This window comes from Rhinolophus ferrumequinum, chromosome 3, assembly GCF_004115265.2.
Source record: "Rhinolophus ferrumequinum isolate MPI-CBG mRhiFer1 chromosome 3, mRhiFer1_v1.p, whole genome shotgun sequence".
NCBI lineage: Eukaryota > Metazoa > Chordata > Mammalia > Chiroptera > Rhinolophidae > Rhinolophus > Rhinolophus ferrumequinum.
Window position 1 is genome coordinate 79460654 of NC_046286.1, and position 25231 is coordinate 79485884.

Here is a 25231-nt window from a genome sequence, read left to right on the forward strand (position 1 = left end):
AGATTCAAATCCTAAAATTCTTTGGAATCCTAGAAAAATTTACTACTCTCGTTGCAAAGTGATAGACCTACCACCAGAGGGCACTGTGCTCCCAATTCACTCCAAAAGAAGCTCAAATTAAAGTGTCTCACCGTGGCGTCTCTGTCCTGGCTCCACGCAGGAGGTTCTAGCTGTTCCAAAAGGAATATTTGCATGTGTCTATCGTACTTGGGCGGAGATGAAACAGAAAGCCATGATGAGCTCAGTTGTTCCAAAGGCAAGAAAACGTATGTAATAAGAAAACTATTGGTTTGTCAGTCCATCAAGTCATTTATCATTTGTGCCACAAGGTGGCACCTCTTCCTCGATGATAGCTGTGCCGCCAGCTGTCAATTTCTTTGTGTTGACAATCAGCACTGTCATTTTGATAAAAAGATTATTTCTTATAAATAGAAGCTTTATTAAGAAACTTTTAAAGTTTTTTTATCGACTTATGAAATTTTTCTATTTTTAGAAAGTGTGTTTCTGATAAAGATGATCAAATGTGAGAACGAGTTATTTTCACTGTATCTAAGGGATTTTCACTAGTGCTAGAGCAGAGGCTTATCTAATATAGGTAATTCTGAGTTTCACGTCTATCTCGTTTCCAGGACTAGGTTAAAACTCTCTCAACAAAACTGCCAGAAATCCTTATTTTAAACAATCAGTAACAATTTATCCATGAAATACATAAAAAAGACATATTATGAGGAATGTGATTTCATCACTTAGTGCTGCAGCTAGGTTTTCAATTAAGCTGAGTTTAGCTCGATAATTTTCTAATTCATTTGCCTTTTGATTTGCATGGCCCATTATTAAAGTTCTCAAGCTTGAGGAATTTCTGGGCTGTATTGCAGCAGCTAGAACTGAGGTTTCTCTTTGTCACATTTGGATGATGTACTCTCTTCTTTAGGAAGAGGAAAGGAGAGAGCGGCATGAGTGAGGATGGGTTTTTATAAGAAATACAGACTGATATGATGTCACAATAATAATACTGATGAGCGTTTGTAAGAAGCCACCACATTTCTAGGCCCATCCGCTGAGACTATGTTTCAGTAGGTATGATGTGGAGACCGGGAGAGGATCTTTATTTTTATAAAATGCCCTAAGCGATTCTGACTCACATCCAGGTTTTAGAATCACTGACAAGGAAATTATGGCAAAAGACTAGATTAGAGATAATAAGATCTTGAGTTAAACTCATAAAAGTGAGAATGGCAGAAAGCATTCAAGGGTCTACAAGACATAGGGACAGACAGACTAAGGATTAAAGAAATAGGTGAAATCTGTGACGAGTTCAAATTTCAGTTTAGGTAAATAGGAGATTTTGAAGCAACTTTACAAAAAGGAAATAGATAAGAACAGATTTTTAGAGCAAGATGAGTTCCATTTGGGATACAATAAGTTTGGAAATAATACACATGTAACAGAAACAAATATATTTATTGTCATCATTATGTAATGTAATAATATATATACAATAATATGTAATGTATAATTCATTTATATGTATACCCAGGTTGCTATGTCTAGTCCAACATGTTTTGAGACCAGGAATGACCACGATACAATGGTGAACTCCACAGAGAAAACAGAACTCTGATGAGCACCAGCATTTAAGCCTGGAAGTTGCTGAAGCAACATTTTGTAGGGCCTGCTCAGCGCATTTTTAATTTTTTAAAATTGAAATCTTTAGTTGGAGCTTGTGTTCTTCAGTTTCTCTAGAGACTGCTTCATTACAAATTTTCTTATAATTGACAAGAATGCTTATTTATATTACCCACTTGGCAACGTAGTTATTGAATGTGCCACCCCAGGTTCAAGGAGTGGGAAGGGTTTCAGAAAAGACATATTGGGAAAGAATGAAGAGAGAATTGTAATGCATTACTCAGGGGGAAAAGTATGAAGAAGAAAGAAGGAGGCAGTGATCATTGTGTTAAATTCAACAGAGAAGTTAGATGAGATTAGTCTCAGAAACAACCTGATTTTTCATCTGATAATTTAACAAAGAATGCAATTATTCAACAAATGTTTATTGGACATTTTCTCTCTACCTGGTCATATGTTAGGAACAAGTGAGACAACAACACACAAGATAGTGATAACTCTTGTCTTCGTGGAATTTATAGGCCAGAGGACATAGAAAACTATTGAGGGAATATACTGTAATGAATCCTCTAAAAAAGACAGCATACGATGCTAACGGGTAATAGATGAGGAGTGCCTGATACAGCTGTGGGGATGGGGAGAGTCAGACGGCTTTTCTGCAGGAAAGGACACGTACAGCTGGCTCCTTCTGTGTGGATATCTGGCTTTCTGTGGTTTGTGCCAATCTGACTTGGGCTTTGCCTTTCTGTTCTTCTTTGGCTCTACACTCTCTTCTGGTCTTAGAGTTGCCTTTAAACTGGGCCCTATGAAGAGAAGGGAAACTTCCCACTCCTGCCCCACTCCCAAGGAACCCCACTGACCAGGTAAATAAGTGTTTGTCCTCCCAATGGGAAAATTAATAATTCAGGCAGAAACCAAGTCATTTCAGATATCAATTCAAAAAGAGATTTGTTGACTTATAAGCTTATCAATTTCATGAATTTTAATCTAGGCTGCTGTCTCTTGGAGAGGAAACCAGTAATCTCCCTGAGTTGAGGGTAGAGCACTGGGATTATAGGAAATCCAAGGATACTAGAGTTCGCAAGAAGTGTATGAAAGAGAAGAGAAACGCACAGAGAGAAAACTCCAAGAACCTGCAGGGATCTCCATGACTACTAATCAGCTCATGATGAAGCAAAGGGAAAATCCACCTGAAAGGATTTTAGGGAATAGTGTCTGGAGGTCATTCAAGCCTGGAAATAATGCTAGTGCCTGCTGCCAACAGCCAGAGTGGAAAACTCATAAAATTCATGGGGAATTGATTAAAATACTAAGAAAGATCTTGCTTTGATAGTGGGGAAAATAATCCTAGACTAAATTCTGTTCTGTTTCTACCAATAAAACTAAAAACTGGGGATAAAAAAAAAATCAAGATCTGGAGATTAAACTATTTCCAACTATTTTAAAAGTGTTTCATAACAAGTTCAAGAAAATTTTAGTAATACAAAAATATCCAGCAGCCAACAAGGTATATTTCAAATTATCTGGCGTTCAATCAAAAATTACTGCAAAAAAGTCCCGCAGAGAAGTGGGAAAATACAGTTCATAATAGAGGAAAAGTGAATCAGTTGAAACTGATCTAGAGATGTGAAGGTGAAGAGATTAGTAGACAAGGACATTATAATACTTACTATAATTGTATTCCATATTTTCAAGAAACTAGAGGAAAAATTAAGCATATTAAGTAGACAGGGAAGATATAAAAAAAGATTCAGTTCAAATTTCTAGAGATGAAAACTATAATATCTTTGATGAAAAATACATTGGGTGGTAGTAAGGGTATATAAAATATTGTTGAAAAAACATAGCAATAGAAACTTACAATAAAACACTTTCTCCAGAAGCAGCCAGCCTTACCCACATCACACTCTTTCTTGGAAAACTATCAGAGTCCACAGGCCCCATGTGGGTGGCGACTGTCCTTGGTGTGCTCTGAGACTTTTGCTGAGTAGCTCCATGTTCAGCATTGGCAGCAAACCAAAGTCTACATTAGCCTGTTGACCACAAATCTTCTCATTCTAGTGACTCCCTCAGATCCTGCCTCACCCAACTTGCATAGTGCACAGGTTTTATCAGTGGCTGAACCTTCAGGGAGCTAGCAGGTGGCAGCAGTCCTTGGAATGTCCTGGCATTCTGAAGAGCTACCCCAGGCCTGGTCTTGGTGGCAAAGTTCCTTGGTTGGTAATGTGGCCTCTCCCACATGTCTCCAGGGTTAGCAGAGAGAGCGAACAACCACAGATCACTTCATAGTTCCTAACAGGTAGTTCCTGGCTGGTCACAGGGAGTGGGTGACCTGGACCTGTACCAAAGGCGCTCACAAGAGGCCCCAGAACCAACATACTTGGAAGTTGGCTCAGACCACAGCAGAACACCACTCTAGTAGCCCCACAAGTTGCACACCCAAAGGGTGGTCTCATAAAGCACCAGAGCCTGCTAAGGCAAATCCCACTCAGGGGGGTAAGCCCTCTCTGCACAGCAGCCCATAAGTGGTGGTAATGGCCAAACCCCACCGCAAACCAGCCTGAGGGTCAATCCCAATAACAGTCAAGGCTCAACTATAACAGGAAGGCACACACAACCCATACAAGGGACAGTCCTGGAACACCTGGAGCAGGTGACCAGGGAGACTGTGCCAGGGCCCCACAGGACACCGACTACATAAAGCCACCTGGCCAAGACTGGGAGACACAGCAGATCTACTTAATACATAGAAACAAAGAGAAAGGCAGCCAAAATGAAGAAACAAAGAAATACTTTCCAAATGAACAGGCAAAAACTCCAGAAAAAGACCTAAAGGAAATGGAGGCAAGCAAACTACCAGAGACAGAGTTCAAAACAATGGTTATAAGGATGCTCAAGGAACGTAGTGAGAACTTCAACAAAGAGATTGCAAGCATAGAAAAAAGGACATAGAAACCATAAAAAGGAAGTCAGAAGTGCAGAACATAGTAACTAAAATGAAGAATACACTAGAAGGAATCACCAGCAGACTAGATGAAGCAGAGGATCAAATAAGCAATTTGGAAGACAAGGTATAGGAGCAACAAAAAGAAAAAAGAATAATTAAAAAAAAATGAGGATAGTTTAAGGGACAACATACTCATCATAGGGGTACCAGAAGGAAAAGAGGAAAAGCAAGGGATTGAAAACCTATTTGAAGAAATAATGACTGAAAACTTTCCTAACCTGATGAAGAAAATAGACTTACAAACCCAGGAAGTGCAGAGAGTCCCGAACAGGATGAACCCAAACAGGCCTGCACCAAGACACATTATAATTAGAATGGCACAGTTTAAAGACAAAGATGGAACCCTAAAAGCAGCAAGAGAAAGGCAACTAGTAACTTATAAGGGTGCTCCCATAAGATTGTCAGCTGATTTCTTAACAGAAACTTTGAGGGACAGAAGGGATTGGCACAAAATATTCAACATGATGAAAAGCAAGGGTGCTCTCCCCAGCAAGGCTATCATTTAGAATCAAAGGACAGAGAGAGTGACGTCATGGGAATGGCGGCAGCAGGGCGCACTTTCTGAGTTCTCCTCCAGATCTTGTTGCAAACGGGAACTATAACCCATCGAGGAAATTTTCGCTAACCGCACAGTGTAGTGGGAGGATTCGTGGATTGCTTGAAGCTAAGAAATTCTTGGGGGTGAGCTAACTGGACGGAGCGAGGAGAGGAGGAGGAGGAGGGGCGGCGTGGGAGCGCCCGGCCGGCAGCGGCGGGAGAGCCCAGCCCCCAGCGGAGCCTCAGCTGGCGGGGGCGAAAACCGAAAACCACGGAGCCGGGCAAGCACGGGATCCCAGGCGGAGCGGAGAGCGCAGAGACCGGGGGTAGGCTCTTTCCCTGCGTCCCGCGGCTGATTTCTCCCGCCGGGAAGGCGGCGCGCCCTGCGGCGGACGGGGGCGCAGTCTCCATACCTGGGCCCCTCCCCCCCGCCCTGCTCTCCCAATCCTACCCCGCCCTTCCAGAGACTGGGACTGGAAGCCGCGGTGCAGCCCCGCTGTGCCGGGCGCGCACAGGAGCCCAGGCGGAGCGGAGAGCGCAGAGACCGGGAGGCGGCTCTTTCCCTGCGTCCCGCGGCTGATTTCTCCAGCCGGGAAGGCGGCGCGCCCTGCGGCGGAAGGGGGGGCGCAGTCTCCATACCTAGGCCCCTCCCCCGCCCCGCTCTTCCAATCCTACCCCGCCCTTCCAGAGACTTAAACCGGCCCCTGAACCGAGAAGTGGTATCTAAGGCTCACGCTTTGGGAAGCCTGACGGGCAGCCCTGACCCAGGCAGACTGGGCAGTGTGCGTGATTTTGGCGGCGCTAGGAGAGAAGAGACGCCTCCACCCCCAGCCACCACCTTTTCTGGCCTGCGGGAAGAGGGCGACGCACGGCTGGGCTGGGAGAGTGAAGACCCCTCCATCTCCAGCCCCCACCCTTCCTGGCTTGCCTAGGGTGGGGTGGGTGCAGCTGCCGAGACACACCCGGAGATCAGCAGTGAGGCAGGCGCAGCTCTGGGCTTTCAGCAGATCAGAAATCTCCTGCCCGCACTCACACACACACACTGAAGAGGTGCCTTAAGACTCAAGAGTTTTGGTCACGTATCTGGTGGTGCCACTCTCAGTGTGCATTTGTGCAGGCAAGGGCAGAAACTGCGCTGATATTGTAAAAACTATCATCCAGACCCCTCAGGCCCACGCTTTTAAGTCTGCAGTCCCAAAGTCTCTCTGGGCACCAGGTGACCGGCTCTGCCTGCGCAATAAGCAGGGGGCTCCTTGGTACAGCAGAGAACAACCTGGACATTGCTTGGTGGGCTTAGGCCGAGACTGTCGCTGCTTTTTGTATTGCTTTGTTTTGTCTTGTTTTGCTTTGTCTTTATATCTTTGATATCTTTGCCTCTGTCGAGTGGGGTTATCAGGTGGTTTTGCATGTGAACGTATTTGATATTTTTCTTTGTTGCTGTTGTTGTTGTTGTGCTTGGTGATTTGCTTTGTTCTGAAACTGCCCTGCCGGGGCCCAGCTTGTGAGGCACGGTCAGCAGATCAGAAATCTCCCGCCCGCACCCATACACACACACTGAAGGAGTGCCCTAGGACTCATGAGCTCTGGACAAAGGACTGGTGGTGCTCCTCTCGGTGTGCATACGTGCGGACAAGGGCAGAAGCTGCACTGACTTTGTGGAGACTATCATCCAGACCCCTCAGGCCCACGCTTTTAAGTCTGCAGTCCCAAAGTCTCTCTGAGCACCAGGTGACCGGCTCTGCCTGCGCAATAAGCAGGGGGCTCTTTGGTACAGCAGAGGACAACCTGGTCATTGCTTGGTGGGCTCAGGCCGAGACAGTCGCTGCTTTTTGTTTTGCTTTGTTTTGCTTTGCTTGGTTTTGTTTTGCTTTGTCTTGTATCTTTGATATCTTTGCCTGTGTCGAGCGGGGGTTATCGGCTGTTTTTTTTTTTTTTTTTTTTCCTCTTTGCTGTTGTCGTTGCTGCTGTGCTTGGTGATTTGCCTTGTTCTGGGACTTCCCTGCCGGGGCCCAGCTTGGGTGGCACGGGACTCGGCATATCTGGGGGCCAACTCCAGACCAAATCGGAGTGCAGCCGGGTTTGACCTGCAGGTCACACACCTAGAGGGGGTTCTCGGCAGGCTCTGGAGCCCATAGAGGCCAAATCACATTGGGGTGGTCAACCCTCACGCAGCAGAGTGCCCTGCGGGGGGCAGAGCCAAGTCTCACGGCAGGTCAGCCCAGGAGTTGACCCCACCTGCTCATTAGCGGGAAGCAATTAAAGATCTTCTTGAACGGGACAGTGTACACAACACAAGACTCACCTTTGGAGCACACGCAGAGGAGGACGACGTGGTGCGAGTCAAATATAAAGGACACATACTACATAAGATAACCTAGCAAGAACTAAGAACTCTAGGGGATCTACCTAATATATCAAAATAAACACAGTCAGCCAGAATGGGGAAACAAAGATACACGTCCCAAATAAAAGAACAGAAGAAGCTTCCACAACTGGAACCAAATGAAGCAGACGTAACCAACCTCTCAGAGACAGAGTTCAGAACACTGGTGATAAGAATGTTTAAGGAGCTTAGAGAAGACATAAAGAAGGATGTAGAAATCATAACAAACGAGCTTAGAGAAAACATAAAGAAGGATGTAGAAATCATAGCGAAAAACCAGTTGGAACTAAAGAACACAATTACCGAAATTAAGAACTCACTTGAAGGAATTACCAGCAGGCTAGATGAAGCAGAGGATCGAATCAGCGACTTAGAAGACAAGGTAGCAGAGATCACCCAAACGGAACAACAAAAAGAAAAAAGAATAAAAAACAATGAAGATGGTCTAAGAGACCTCTGGGATAACATCAAGCGCAACAACATGCGCATCATAGGAATACCAGAAGGTGAAGAGAGCAAGCAAGGGATTGAGAACATATTTGAAGTAATAATGTCTGAAAACTTCCCCAACCTGATGAAGGAAACCAACATACAAGTCCAGGAAGTGCAGAGAGTTCCAACCAGGATTAACCCAAACAGGTCCACACCAAGACACATTATAGTTAAAATGGCAAAGCTTAAAGACAAAGAGAGAATCCTAAAAGCAGCAAGAGAAAGACGGAGGGTTACATACAAGGGAACTCCCATAAGACTATCAAATGATTTTTCTACAGAAACATTGAAGGCCAGGAGGGAGTGGCAGGAGATACTTAAAGTGATGGAAAACAAAGGCCTACAACCTAGATTGCTTTATCCAGCAAGGCTATCATTTAAAGTTGATGGAGAGATAAAGACCTTTCCAGAAAAAAATAAGCTAAAGGAATTTATTACCACCAAGCCAGCATTGCAAGAAATACTAAAAGGTCTTCTGTAAATAGAAGAAAGATCAAAACAACCTAACTACAAATTTAAAAATGGCAATATCTATGTACCTATCAATAATCACTTTAAATGTAAACGGATTAAATGCTCCAATCAAAAGACATAGGGTGGCTGACTGGATAAGACAGCAAGACCCTTGTATATGCTGTATACAAGAGACTCACCTCAGAACAAAAGACACACACAGGCTGAAAGTGAAGGGTTGGAGTAAGATATTTCATGCAAATGGAAACGAGAAAAAAGCTGGAGTTGCAATACTTATTTCTGACAAAATAGACTTTAAAATGAAGAACATACTAAAAGATAAAGATGGGCACTATATAATAATAAAGGGATCGATCCGACAAGAGGACATAACCCTAGTAAACATCTATGCACCCAACATAGGAGCACCTAAATATATAAAACAGGTACTGACTGACATAAAGGCAGAGATCAACAGTAACACTATTATAGTCGGGGACTTCAACACACCTCTGACCACAAGGGACAGGTCTTCCAGACAGAAAATCAATATGGAAACAACAGCCTTAAATGATACATTGGACCACTTGGATTTAATCGATATTTTCAGAACATTTCACCCCAATGCTGCAAATTACACCTTCTTCTCAAGCGCACATGGAACATTTTCCAAGATAGATCATATGTTAGGCCACAAAACAAGTCTTGATAAATTTAAGAAAATTGAAATCATACCAATTGTCTTCTCTGATCACAATGCTATGAAATTAGAAATGAACTACAGGAAAAAAACGGGAAGACACACCAATTCATGGAGGCTGAATAACTTATTACTAAATAATGAATGGGTCAAGCAGGAGATCAAGGAAGAAATCAAAAGATATTTCGAGATAAATGAAAATGAAAACACGACGACCCAAAATCTATGGGATGCCGCGAAAGCAGTCCTAAGAGGGAAATTCATAGCTTTGCAGGCCTACCTAAAGAAACAAGAAACATCACTAATCAACAGTTTATCTTCACATTTAAGGGATTTGGAAAAAGAACAGCAAAATAAGCCCAAAGGGAACACAAGGAAGGAGATAATAAAGATCAGAGCAGAAATAAATGAAATAGAAACCAGAAAAACAATACAAAAGATCAATGAATCCAAGAGTTGGTTCTTAGAGAAGATAAACAAAATCGACAAACCTTTAGCCAGACTCATTAAAAAAAAGAGAGAGAGGACCCAAATTAATAAAATCAGAAACGAAAGAGGAGAAGTGACAACGGACACTGCAGAAATACAAAGAGTTTTAAGAAGTTACTATGAGCAACTATATACCAACAAATTTGACAATTTGGAAGAAATGGACAATTTTCTAGAGGCGTACAACCTTCCAAGGCTAACTCAAGAAGAAACAGAAAACCTGAATAGACTGATTACCACCACGGAAATTGAATCAGTAATCAACAGTCTCCCAACAAACAAAAGCCCTGGACCAGATGGCTTTACAGGTGAATTTTACAAAGCGTTCAAAAAAGAATTATCACCAATTCTCCTCAAGCTCTTCCAAAAAATCCAGAAGGAGGGAAGACTCCCAAACACTTTTTACGAAGCCACTATCACCCTGATCCCAAAATTAGACAAAGACACCACAAAAAAAGAAAACTACAGGCCGATATCTTTAATGAACATAGATGCAAAAATCCTCAACAAAATATTAGCAAACAGAATTCAGCAATACATTAAAAAGATCATTCACCACGATCAAGTGGGATTCATCCCTGGTATGCAGGGGTGGTTCAACATCCGCAAATCTATTAATGTGATACACCACATTAACAAAATGAAAAATAAAAATCACATGATCATATCAATAGATGCAGAAAAAGCATTTGATAAAATCCAACAGCCATTTATGATAAAAACCCTTAAGAAAGTGGGAATAGAGGGATCTTATCTCAACATAATAAAGGCCATATATGACAAACCCACAGCTAACATCATACTCAATGGGGAAAAGCTAAAACCATTCCCCCTAAGATCAGGAACAAGGCAAGGATGCCCATTATCTCCGCTTCTATTCAACATAGTTCTGGAAGTTCTTGCCACAGCAATCAGACAAGAAAAAGAAATAAAAGGCATCCAGATTGGTAAGGAGGAAGTAAAGTTATCATTGTATGCAGATGATATGATACTATATATAGAGAACCCTAAAGACTCCACCAAGAAGCTATTAGAGCTGATAGATGAATTTAGTAAAGTGGCAGGATACAAAATTAATATTCAGAAATCAGTTGCATTTGTATATACCAATAATAAAACATCAGAAGGAGAAATTAAAAAAACAATCCCATTTACAATCGCTCCAAAGACTATAAAATACCTGGGAATAAATTTAACCAAAGAAGTAAAAGATCTATACTCAGAAAATTATAAGACACTGATGAAAGGAATGAAGGAAGATATAAATAGATGGAAACACATATCATGTTCATGGATAGGAAGAATTAATATAGTTAAAATGTCCATACTGCCTAAGGCAATATACATATTCAATGCAATTCCTATCAAACTGCCAACGTCGTTTTTCACAGAAATAGAACATATAATCCTAAAATTTATATGGGACCATAAAAGACCCCGAATAGCAAAGGCAATCGTGAGAAATAAGAACAAAGTGGGAGGTATAACAATACCTGACTTCAAATTATACTACAAGGCTACAGTAATCAAAACAGCATGGTACTGGCATAAAAACAGACACATAGATCAATGGAACAGAATAGAGAGTCCAGAAATAAATCCACGCCTATATGGCCATTTAATCTACGACAATGGAAGCAAGAATGTACGATGGAGTAATGACAGTCTATTCAATAAATGGTGCTGGGAAACCTGGACAGACACATGCAAAAAAATGAAGTTGGACCACCTCCTTACACCATATACAAAAATAAATTCAAAATGGCTTAAAGACTTAAATGTAAGGTCTGAAACCATAAAATACCTAGAAGAAAATATAGGAAGAAACTTCTCAGACATTACCCGGAGTAAGATCTTTACTGATATACACCCTCGCGCGAGGGAACTAAGAGAAAGAATAAACATGTGGGATTATATCAAACTAAAAAGTTTTTTCACAGCAAAGGAAACCATCAATAAAACAAGAAGGGATCCTACTGAATGGGAAAAGATATTTGCCAGTGATATATCTGATAAGGGATTAATATCACAAATCTATGGAAAACGTACTCAACCCAACTCCAAAAAAACAAACGATCCAATTAAAAAATGGGCAGAGGACTTGAAGAGACATTTTTCTGAAAAGGACATACAGATGGCAAACAGACATATGAAGAAATGCTCAACCTCGCTAACCATCAGAGAAATGCAAATAAAAACCACAATGAGATACCACCTCACCCCAGTCAGAATGGCTATCATCAATAAATCAACAAACAACAAGTGCTGGCGCGGATGTGGAGAAAAGGGAACGCTTGTGCACTGTTGGTGGGATTGCAGACTGGTGCAGCCGCTATGGAAAACAGTATGGAGGTATCTCAAAATTCTGAAAATGGAACTACCTTATGATCCAGTAATTCCACTCCTAGGTATCTATCCGGAGAAATCCAGAACTTCAATTCAAAAATCTCTATGCACTCCTATGTTTATTGCAGCACTATACACAATAGCTAAGACATGGAAACAACCAAAATGCCCATCGGTAGATGACTGGATTAAGAAACTGTGGTACATTTATACAATGGAGTATTATGCAGCCATAAGGAAGAAAGAAATCTTACCATTTGCAACAACATGGATGGATCTAGAGAACATTATGTTAAGTGAAATAAGTCAGACAGAGAAAGATAAGTTCCATATGATCTCACTTATTTGCGGATTCTAAAGAAAAGAATAAGTGAATGAACTAATCAGAAACTGTTTGGGAGACAATGAGGAAAAACTGAGGGTTGCTAGATGGGCGGGGGGAGTGGGGGGTGGGGGGGAGGGTGAGGGGATTGGAGGGCAGTCGGTGACCACAGGATGGCCACGGGGTTTGAAAATTAATCTGGGGAACGTAATTTGGTGGTTACCAGAGCGTAAGGGGGTTGGGGGGTGGGGGATGAGGGTGAGGGGGATCAAATGTACGGTGATGGAAGGGGAGCTGACTCTGGGTGGTGAACACACAGTGTGATTTATGGATGATGTGATACAGAATTGCACAACTGAAATCTATGTAATTCTACTAACAATTGTCACCCCAATAAATTAAAAAATAAATAATAAAATAAATAAATAAATAAATAAATAAATAAATAAATAAATAAATTAAAAAAAAAGAATCAAAGGACAGATAAAGAGAAAGCTAAAATATATCATCACCACCAAACCAGGATTACAAGAAGTTTTAGAGGGACTTCTTTAGGATGGGGGAATAAAAGATCAAATTATGAATAAAAAATGGCAATAGCTACATATCTATCAACAATTACTTTGAACATCAATGATTAAATGCTCCACTCAAAAAAGATAGGAGGGCTGAATGGATAAGAAAATAAAACCCTTACACATGCTGCCTACAAGAGAATCACTTCAGATTGAAAGACACACACAGACTGAAAGTAAAAGAATGGAAAAAGATATTTCATGAATATGGAAACAAAACTAAACAAAAGCTAGGGTAGCAATACTTATAGACTTTAAAACAAAGGCTATAACAAGAGACAAAGAAGGGCCCAGTAATCCCACTTCTGGGTATTTATTTGAAGAAACCCAAAGGCTACTTTGAGGCGATGTGCACATCCTTGTTTACAATGGCCAAGATGTGGAGGCAGCCTGGGTATTTGTCAGTGGATGAATAGAGAGGCAGCGGTACATATATACAATGGAATATTGCTTGACAATGGAAGGGAATGTGTTCTTGCCATCTGCAGCAGCATGGATGGACCTGGAGGATAATGTGCTGAGTGGAGTATGTGAGACAGAGAAGGACAGATGCAATGTGATTTCGCGTATGTGTGGAATCTAAATAACAAAATAAACAAACAAAAGAGAAACAAACTCACAGATACAAAGACTATGTTGATGGTTGCAAGATGGGAGGGAGTTTGGGGGTGAGTGAAAAATCAGAAGGGATTAAGAAGTACAAATTGGTTGTTACACAGTAATTGTGGAGATGTAGGGTGTAACATAGGGAATAGTTGGAATACTCTCCCAACTATGTATGGTGTCATATGGGTACTAGATTTGCTGGGGTGATAGATGGGAGAGGTTTCGGGGGCAGGGTGAAAAAGATGAAGGGATTAAGAAGTACAAATTGGTAATTATAAAATAATCATGGGGATGTAAAGTACAGAGAATATAGTCAATAATATGGTAATAACTATATATAGTGTTAGGCAGGCAATAGACTAGTCAAGGGGATCACTTCTTAAATTATATAAATGTCCAACCACTCAGCTGTAAAACTGAAATTAATATAAAATAATACTGAATTGTCAACAGTAATTGAAAAATTAAAAAGGAGGGAAAAGGTGAAAGGGAATGAGAGGTCCAGATTTTTAGTTATAAAACAAATAAGTCAAGGGGATGTAATGTACAGCATAGGGAATATAGTCAACAATATTGTGATAGCATAGTACGGTGTCAAATGGTTGCTGGACTTATCATGGTGATCATTTCTTTAGATATATAAATGTTGAATAAGTATGGTGTATCCCTGAAACTAATATAATATTGTATGTTAGCTATATTTTAATAAAAATCTTTTTTAAAAAAGTAAGTATAATATAAAGAAAAAACTAATTTGTATCATAAACCTTCTAGTTGTACTTTGAAACTTTAATATACAAATAAGAAAACATTAAATTTCTAAAAATAATAATAAATTCAATATAAGGAAGAAAAAGAGGAAAGTAAATAAAGAACAGATGTAACAAATAGAAAACAGTAAGATAGTAGATTTGAACCAAATCATATTAATGATCATGTTAAATGTAAATGGTCTAAATACCCTAGTTAAAACACATATTGAATAAAATAGCAAGACCCAACTACAGATGCTCCTCTACTTAGGATGAAGTTATGTCCCGATAAACCCATCGCAAATTGAAAATATCGTAAATTGAAAGTGCATTTAATACATTTAAATTACTAATAGTCTAGCCTACCTTCACTGTGCTCAGAACAGTTACAATTAGCCTATAGTTGGGCAAAATCATCTCACTGCACTGTCCGGCATCACAACAAAATATCTTACTGCATGCCATTAGCCCGAGGGAAGATCAAAATTCGAAGTACAGTTTTTGTAGGTCAAACCATTGTAAGTCGGGGACAATCTGTATATTCTGTCCAAAAGAAACTCACTTTAAATATAAAGACACAAGTCAGTTAAAGTAAAAGAAAAAATAGAAAAATATATACCATGCTAACACTAAACCAATATCAACTAAATATGTGAAAATTACTTTGCTATGAACAGGTATCAGCCTAAATTTATTTATGTGAAAAACAATATCTAGGGGCCCCAGGATATATTTGAAATCTCTATATCTTCCTATCAATTTTGTTATAAACCTAAAACTGCTCTAAAATAAAAGGTCTTAAAAACAAAGCAGTGTCTATAATTGTTTAAGTATCTTCTGTTAGGCACCCTGTTAAATGTCCCTTAAATATCATCTAAGTGATGTTTCGTGTATTTTATGACTGTAGGAGGATCCTTATTTTTTTAGGGTAGTCGCATTTTATAGCATCTGCTAAAGGAAATCAAGTGTTAAATGGGAGAGTAAACCCCAGCAGCAGTGTATTTATTGTTGATATCCAGACTTCATCAAGAGAAAATATTTTTGCCCCAGTACACTGACAGAAACTTGAAAATCATGGTTAGGAGCCAACCAGAGGCTTTGCGGGACCTAGTCAGATGGAGCCTCTGAGGCACCGCCTGCGCTCCTCCGACGCCCAGGGGAGCCACTTTCGAGCCTCTGGCGCTGCGGCCACTCCTCGGGGCCAGGAGCGGGGAAGCCGAGTGGGAGAACCCCCGAGCCGAGCGCAGCCTCTTCCCGCAGCCCATCACCATGGCCCTCTTCAATAAGGGCCCTTCCTCCGGGCTTTCGGCCGAAGTCAAGAATAAGATTGCTTCCAAGTATGATCCTCAAGCAGAAGATCTTCGCAATTGGATAGAACAAGTGACCGGCACGAGCATTGGCACCAACTTTCAGCGGGGCTTAAAAGATGGCACTATCCTCTGCGAACTCATAAACAAGCTACAGCCAGGCTCCGTGAAGAAGGGTGATGAGTCCTCGTTAAACTGGCCTCAGGTGGAGAACATTGGCAACTTCCTTAAAACTATTCAGGCTTATGATGAAGCCACACGACATACTTGAAGCAAATGATCTTTTTGAGAATGGAAACATGACGCAGGTTCAGACTACACTGGTGGCTCTAGCAGGTCTGGCCAAAACAAAAGGCTTCCACACAACCATTGACATTGGAGTTAAGTATGCAGAAAAACTAACAAGACGTTTTGATGAAGGAAAATTAAAAACTGGCCAAAGTGTAATTGGTTTGCAGATGGGAACCAACAAATGAGCCAGCCAGGCAGGTATGACAGCCTATGGGACCAGGAGACATCTTTATGATCCTAAAATGCAAACTGGACAAACCTTTTAACCAGACCACGATTGGTCTGCAGATGGGCACCAACAAAGGAGCCAGCCAGGAGGGGATGTTAGCGCCTGGTACCAGAAGAGACATCTATGATCAGAAGCTAACCTTACAACCAGTGGACAACTCGACAATTTCTCTACAGATGGGTACCAACAAAGTCACTTCCCAGACAGGCTCGGGCGGCAAGTATATGATCCCAAATACTGTGCTTTTCCAACAGAACCTGTCATTCACAACAGAAGCCAAGGAACAGGAACAAATGGGTCAGAAATCAGTGATAGTGATTATCAGGCAGAATACCCAGATGAGTGTCATGGCGAGTGCCAATGACCACCCCAGAGATTACCACTATGGCGACCAAGGCATTGGTTATTAGATTTGCAGAGAGGAGCTCAGTATTTAGCCCATTGTTTTTATTCAGTGAGAACCAAGCTAGCCTTGAGTAATTTTTATCTTGTCTTCCTAAAACACTATTATGCTTATTGTACCTAAAACAAATATTGCCTTACATACATTCCTTTTTCCTTTTTCTGCCTCTTCCCTAAATAGTTGCCTTTTAGTGCTGTAATGGTTGATTCCTACAGCATAACCAATAACTGGCATATGAAGTAAAAAGGAATACTGTGAGTACTTGGGGAGTACTCTTGTACAGCCAATTCTTTTATTACAGATCTATGCATTTTTACAATCTTCTACTTAAACTGGTGTTTTCAAATAATAGGAAGCCTTTTTTTTTTTTTTTTTACAGGTTAGTGTCTGGTTTCTATGTGGAAGACTAAACTCATGCTTATAGTTAAGGTGGTGTTTGCCAACTAAATTTAAGATGCAGCATTTTAGAAATTTACATATCAATGTTTCTACAGTATTGTTTGCTAATTTTTAAATAAAATCATGATCCGTGTGCATTTGTGATTATATGTGTACTCATTCTCTCACCTGAGCTGACAGTATCTTTTCAGAGGTGTTTTCTAAAGGAGCGTGTACAAAATCAGCCTTCAGACACATAGGTCTGGGTGGTGCATGTGTTCTTCCTGTTTGTGCCAATGTATCAATGTAGTGTTGCTGTTTTCTTCAACTGTATTTATACTGCATTTCTCAGCATAAACTTATCTCATTGTACTTTTTATAAATAAATATGTTTTTTTGAACATTCATATAAAAAAAAAAAGAAAATAATGGTTAAGTTGGCAATGGACTTTGAATAAGAAAGACTATTTCTACAGAAGCTGAGAAAGACTAGCCTTTCTTTGGAAAAGTTTTCCTTGGAAGTCACATCAACCAGGGCAGTAAAGCTGAAACGGTGGAGCAATTTCAAAGTCGCTGCGTGGCCCTCCCAGCTCCAGGGGAGGTGAGCAACCCATCAGGCACAGAGGCAGCACCAATGACTTCAACTGAATAAAGGGGAACTGCAACTCCTGTCTTCAGTGTGACTGCAACTGGGTCCAAACTGGAACAAAGCAAGTGTTTCAGATTATGTTTCCTAATGCCCATTCTGAAATTACACATTCTCCTAACACTGTACTTTTCTAATGAAGAGGTATCACAATTCTAATACTTTATTTATTTATGTTATTTTTCCAACAAAATAATGAATTATCTTTATTATTTTAAACTTTTTATTTTTGACAAGAAGTTGAAAAATTAGTACAGATAGTCTGTGTACCATTCACCTAGCTTCCCACAATGATAACTTCTTATATGATCATAGTACATTGTCAAAGGCAGTAAATCAACATTGATACAATTAAGTGAACTACAGACAATGTTTGTACTTCACCAGTATTTGCATGTATTTTTTTTTTTGAGAGGAAGAGTACATAGTTCTATGAAGTCTTATCACATGTATATATTTGTGTAACTATTACAATCAGGAAATTGAACTATTCCATCCCCACAAAAACACTTCCTCATTTTAGCTTTTTATAGTCAAATGCTACACCCAATCTTAATTCCTGGCAACTACTGATCTGTCATCCATCACTGTAATTGTGTCATTTTGATAATATTATAGAAATGGAATCATACATTATGTGACTTTTGGAGATTGCGTTCTTCACTCCCCATAATGACGTCGAGAATGATCCAAGTGCGTGTATCAAGAGTTCATTCTTTTTCACTCTTGAGTGGCATTTCATTAGTGGCATGTACCCCAGCTTGTTTTTCCGATTATCCATTTGAGAACATTTGGGTTGTTTCCAGTTTTTAGTGATTATAAATAAAGCCGCTGTGAACATTCATGTAGGTTTTTGTGTGAACATAAGGTTTCTTTTCCTAGTTTAAATACCCAGGAGTGTGATGGCTGAGTTACACGCAAAATGAATGTTTCACTTTATAAGGAATTTGCAAACTTTTTATCAAAGTGGTTGTACCATTTTACAGTCCCATCAGCAATGTGTAAAAAATTTATGTATTTTTGCTTCACATCCTCATTGGCATATTTTCAGTTTTTTAGAATTTTTTTATTTTAGCCATTCTATGTATCATGGGTATTTGTCTGATTATTGTTCATTGTATTTCTCTCTCACAGGCTGTCAATTCCAGGTCAGGACATTTGTCATATTTTTGGCCTGACCAAGATTGGTGCTGTCTAAATGAGAAGATGCGAGAAAGAACAAGGAAAAGAAGGGGGAATTGGAAGGTGGAAGAGAGGGTGGGGAGAACCAAGAAAGAAATGGATGAGGAATCTGTGAGGACAATGTTTTTTTCCTCAAACGCCAGGCTGTTGTTTTGCCTGCAATAGCAGACTGCGGGGCCCTCCAGTAATTAGAATATTTCTGCAAGTGTATGGACATCTGCCATCAAAGTGGCACCCACAACCTTTAAAACCAAATAAGGACTTCAGTGATCTGTCACCCCTTCTATTTTTTGGTAAGGTCACAGCACCAAAAGGAGATAAGGAACCCCTCTTATCCCTTGACCTGTCATCCCATAACTTTCTTCTTGATTAATCAGGCCCATTTTTACTTGTGGAAGACTGAAAGGAAATGCATCAATTACTATATAGAGGGGGCCCATTTTCAACGCCCTATTAGATTTCTCCTCTTGACAAACCATTGGTTCCTATTTCACACTGGAACAAATATATTATACCCCTTTTGTGGATGAGAGGAGAGAACGCACTAAATGCAAATTATCTTGACAAATCTGAGGTGTGGCTTGTACAGAGGGTGCTCGCTAAGGAAATTGGAGAGACGGTTGTCCTGGACCTCTTTCTAAGGCCCGTTACCTTTTGCAGGAACTCTTGTTCATTCTTTCACCTGAATGAATACTCCATCCAGTTTGTCTCTTCCAACCTGCTGAACCTCACCACATTCCATTGAATTCCTTCTCTCTTAGAAAGGAATACAAAGTAATGTATTGTCTTCCTCATTACCAAAAAATTACGTTCTCTTTTCAGAATTTTAGGCTGCTGCCAGCCAGGCAGAGTTTTTCCATCCATCCTCCAAGCTTCTGAATTCATGAAGCTAGATCACATGGACGGTTATCCCTTTTGCCTATTTACAAATGAGCCCTTACTCCAAGACATAGTCTTCAGTTCATCTATAGTTCTGTCTACTGTGTTTTTCTACTGACAATAAGATACACCACGAAAGAATTTTATATGAAGACTCTTGATTTATTTAGTCTGACATTTACATCACATTTGGTACAAACGCTCTAAATCCACAGTTTGAAATACTAAACATATTTAGCTTATTGGGATTTGGCAATCTACTTAAAAATTAAAAAAAAAACATAATTGGAGATATTCTAAAACTAATAATTTCAGAATTATTCAACTAATGTTTATAATTGAATTACTATAGGCAATTCACTGAACTAAACTCTACAGGTGTAATTTATAATTTAAAAGGAGATGATGAAAACTTTTCCTTTAAATCACATTAGACAGCCTAGTGGACCTGAATTTTTAAATAACTATTTTAAGAGGATTTTTAAACATTTAATATTGTATTCCAGCTTCTTCATTATATCTGGGTCAACTTTAAATCAATCTTATGTTCATTGTAATGAAGTAAGGCAAAGATGTAATGTCAATTCTTCACATCCGAGTAGGTACTGAAAGCTACTATGACCCAGAGACTAAGCATTGTGTAACAGTTCCAGGTAAAAGTGTTTTTCTATGAATATGCAATATTAGCAACGGGATACAACCAACGCTCTCCTCCTCTGCTGGCTCTGTGCTCACTCACCCCATGTCTGTTTTCCTTTAAGTTTTGTTGGCAGAGTGTTCACAAGTATAATTTATAAGTTAGATAGAATTGAATGAATCGAAATCACACAGAAATAATATCCTTATTGGAGATGCAGGCATATCTTACTTAAAGAAAAATCTTTTAAACTGTTGATTTAAATAAATTCATCTGTAGGTAAGTTGAAAATACGTTTATAGCTCTACAAACACCACTAACATTCAGGGTAGATAGCACATTTAGCTATATACAATATATATGTCAAGTAGTACAAGTCAAGAGGTATACTGTAGGTGAAAAGAAACTATGCCCTATGGCCATCAGAATTGATGCTATATTAGCTATGCAAAGAGATTTTAAAAAATCAGACCTACTGTCTCTGTTTTTCTCCCTAAATTTGGGTTTCAGCTTTCTTGTTCACCACTGTATTTCAAGTCGGTAGCAGTGTCTGACTCAAGGGTGAATGACGGATGAAAAGTTAAAATTATTCAAAGGCTGCACGTGGACTTTCTGCAGAGTCCATACAAATGTACAACCACATATTAGTTAAGCAAAGGACATACTGCAGGAGAACTCTGTTAACCATAAAAATAGAAAATTTTAAGAAAAGGAAAGAGAAAACTTCCCTAGATAATTAACAATCACAAAAGTGACAGAAGAAAACGTGTAACCTCAGAAGTAGGCTTAGTATCCCAGGGTACTGTCCATATATGGCTTCTGGCGAGGGGATGGATTCGTTATAATTTACTCCAAATCCTGTGGTTTTTATAATTTGGAAACCATCTAGTTTTAAAGAAAGGGCACTTCATATAAGGACTAAATGGTCTGTGGAAAGCAACACTATTTTTGCACATCCAGTGTGCCATCTGAGTTACGGGATTTACAACTCTAGCAATATTAACAAATGACTTCAAGCACTGGGGAATTACCCTCATCTGTCCTGGGATTTTCTTTATAGAGAGCCAGTGACGTAGATGCAGAGACTTCCAGGGGAAACATTCCTCTACTTTACTTTTCCTTGTGTACAAAGTATGTTCTCACCACTGCTCAGGATTTCACTTAAATGCTTCAAGCTTTTATTAGTGTGAAGAAATATATTGTTTACAAATAGAGAACTAATGAGCTAAATAAGAAAGAGTTTAGGAAATAATGATTAAGATGGTTAGATCAGAATTAAACGTAGAAACAAAAAAGTGAGAGATAAGAGAAGTTAACAATCTAAATAGTCCCAAAATAGAAGCTGAAGTATAACATACAAGCTAGAGTGAAACGACAATTTGGAAATAAAAAAAAAAAAAGAAAAAAGAGGTTTAGAATCGTCACAGTGAATAGACCCATGAACACACATGGAAAGCTCAGGTCTGTGGGGCTTTTTGCAGTTGAGCATGACTAGCTTGGAATCTTCAGAAAACTTGTTACAGAAACCGGGACGTGATCTGCTGGGGAACTTGTATGCCCCTAGGAAATGGGTAATGTGACTTGATCAAGGGCAGCAGTACAAAGCCTGGGCTGTTCTGGAAGCTCTGCTCAATGGAAGAGCAAACTAACTTAGAAGTGAATCAGAATCCTATAGAATTTTCAATAGGTAGCCTATCCTAGTTTCAAATAAAGAGTCTATTTCTCAAAATTACATATGTTCATGAGAATTCCTAGGAGAAGAAGAATGTTATCTTGCTTCTTAGTAACATTGGATGGAAAAAGAGATTCCCCTTGTTCCAAAAATGCAAGCTTCCAAAACTTGTGTATCCTTTACAAGCCAGTACATTTACCTTCCTTACCAAGAACAATGAAAACAAATAAAATATGACATAATTTCCAAAGGATCGCCATTTACTTTGATATTCCAGATTCAGATATTCTGAAGTAAAAATAAACATGAAATTTCAAATAGGGAATGTTTGGGATTATCGTATTTCTTATACAAATATTTGGATGGAAAAGCATAGAATCTGATATGGCACTTATGAAATAAAAAGAAATAAAGTTAACTATAAAATATGCCTCATAAATATTACAGACATTTCATTATATGGACAAAATGCTTAAAATCAAGAAGGAAATACTTCAAAACTTAATATTTATTTAAAAGACAATATAGTCTGTGTTGAAGACATTGTTTGCTTGGGAGAAAGTCCTTAAAAATGGAATAGAAAAATGCAACACGCTTAATTGTTTGACTGGAAACATGAATCAAATGAAATCACTTGCTTCTCTCAAGGAGTGTACAAGATACAACACAAAATTTTAATTTTATTTAGTTTATTAATACAATCCAAACTCAAGAAATGAGGAAAGGACACAAAAACAAGATTTAACTGAACTATACAGAACCAAAAAACTAAAGGGAACCAAAAGAGTGACAAGATTTTCAATTGGTGACAATTACGGAAAGTTTGCTTATTAACTAATATAAAAATAAATCTAATAGCAACTGTGACTCAAAATGAGCCAGGACACAGCACATGTGACACCCAACACAGTCAGTGAGGTACCACATGACCTCACACCCTCCTTGGCTAGCTCGCACTCTGGCCTTTGACCTGGGACCTGTAGAAGGACCCCTCACAGCACAGGGTGTGCGGCTGGGTATATTTTCTCCCTGGCCTCCAGTCAGTTCTGTACCATTTCTGTTTCTCATAGCCTCTTTCTTTTTAGATAGTGACAGAGCTCAAGAAAAAACTCACCTGGCCAGTGCTGAGCAGGGAAGGATAAGAAAGTACTTTGAGATGGGTGAGGAGTAATTTGGGAGGTCCAGTCGACTCTGATAAATGAAGAGATTAGAATGAGCATCATCCAAAAGGACTGAGGTAAGGGGCCCATGGGTAATTCACAGAAAAGGACAGAACTGGATAACATTGAAGACAGGAGTGTAACATTGTTACACTTGGGAAGTTGCACACTCAAAGAACAATAAAGAGGAAGAAAACTGGAAGGGAGAGTACTTCCTTTTACAGTTTTAAGATGAAAGCATTTTTCAAAAGGAATCTAGAAGCCAAATCAAAAATTAAAAAGTAAAATAGTAATAGAGTGTTTAAAATAAAATAATACAGTAGGAAAGAACTCTTTTACTTCCGCTTGACTTTGTCCAAATTTTCATAAAGGTTCTATTAAGTCAGGTCAGTTTTGCTTTATTGATAATTGATACATTTTATCAGGCGTTTCGGAGGAAAAGAAGAGAACCCAACGGACATCTCTCAGGTAGACTGGGAGAGGGGGAAGGAAGGGAGTCGATGACAGGTAAGTCTCCACAGTCTTCACACTCACTCTTCATGCCCAATGTATCTTTCACCTGCGTGTTACATGGCAGGTTCGGATCACAGAACACATCATCACCAAGGACAACAGCATTATGACCCCAAGTGTAAGCTGCTCAGCACGCTGCCGAGCACCATGAAGCATGCGAGTACCTTGGGAGAGAAATCTCTGTGCAGAGAAAAGGAGGGAGAGGCACACACCAAAGGCTCTGCCTTATACGTTCTTTCTATATCTGGAGGTAATGCTGTCATCCCTTGAATCTGAAAATGAAAGAGCAGACAATGACAATGAGTGCATGATCTAGGAGCAGGACTGCAGCTAAGCTTGCTCAGCTCCTGCTCTTCCGCAGGGATAGAAGGGGTGAGGGGTGGTGAGGGGAGCAGATGGCTGCTGAAGTTGTCAAACATAAGGGGGAGTCAGAATCTTAGGGATTCTGAGGGAAGAGAAGAGGACCAGATATGCCTTTGAGAAAGAAGAGATACAAAACTGTCTCCATTGCTTTTCAAAACTCTCCTCTCATCCTCATCCTGCTGCATCACAATTTTAGTTTTAGAATACATTTTCCTCTTCAAAGTAAGTAGAACCAGTAGTTTTCAGTCAACCCAAGTAATCATTAACTAAATAATCAGCTAGACCATTGGATTTATGGATATTAATCTGTTTCTCGGATTTTACCTGTTGGCGATGCAGGTAAAATAGGACATCTGGTTTCCCCAAAGATTAAAAAAAAATAGGGCTTACCGACCACTCTGCGTTGTCTGTCTTGGAGCATCTCACATTCACTGGCAGGCTAAGGACAAGCTTATTGAAGGAGAGACCGTCCTTTTTAGTCCACTTAAACTTATTCATTGCGTCCATGAAGGAAAGGTTTTTATATTGCTTGGGGCTTTTGATAATGAAAGGCCAGGTCCTGAATTTAAAAAACAAACAAACAAAAAACTCACAATTAGTTATATCCAGAACAAAAGCATTGCATGTTTCCATTACTTTTCAACATTCTAAAATAGATCTCATACTTTCATTTTTACAAACAGATAACCTACTGCAATGTATTGAGGAACTCATCAGCAGTCACTAGAAGACACACATGGCAAATAAAAAGTCTCTTTAAAAACTGAAATTCCTTGTTTTAGTAGCATATGGGTATTACATTTAGACAAATAATTGTGGTTCAGAAAGCTTCCCCAGAGCCTCACAATTTCCCAGTTTTTTTTTGGCTCTAGTTAACAATATAACTGGTAAGCAATCAGTTCTGAAGAGTGTAATGCTAATAGTGTAATACTGAAAGGTGTACATTCTCAAAAGGTACTGTAACAGAGATGGAAATTTCAATTCCATTCAGTTGAAAAGCCTGTCCCCTAGTGGCTGCCCTCTTTTAGTTTACCTAAGTGGAGACAAATACGAAAGATTGAAATTCAGCGTTTTTAAAATTTTGCTGAGAAAAAAATACTCTTCAGACGATATGCTGTGTTCCCACTTGCTGCTCTGAAAAACACATGTTAAAATGCTCAAGAAAGAAAAAAGAAATCACAGAAGAATGATAAGACTTGAGTGAAAAGATACTCTTCACTGAATATAAGGGTATATTATTGATCCCTGAAAACAGGAAAAGTATGTGTTGACACATAACAAAA

General features: G+C 39.6%; 1 protein-coding gene and 1 pseudogene across 1 annotated transcript in view; one reads left to right on the forward strand and one right to left on the reverse strand.

Moving 5' to 3' along the window:
* The first annotated feature begins 15418 nt into the window (after positions 1–15418).
* On the forward strand, positions 15419–16525 carry LOC117020406 (calponin-3-like; annotated as a pseudogene).
* A 6049-nt stretch (positions 16526–22574) lies between these two features.
* The window catches only part of MOXD1 (monooxygenase DBH like 1), a 77121-nt gene continuing 74464 nt past the window's right edge, over positions 22575–25231 (reverse strand). The window contains exons 11-12 of the mRNA XM_033103165.1: positions 24339–24507; positions 22575–23857 (exon numbers count right to left, since the gene is read on the reverse strand). Coding sequence (XP_032959056.1) covers positions 23690–23857; positions 24339–24507 — 337 coding nt within the window. The 3' untranslated portion in view covers positions 22575–23689. The remainder of the gene's footprint in view (positions 23858–24338; positions 24508–25231) is intronic.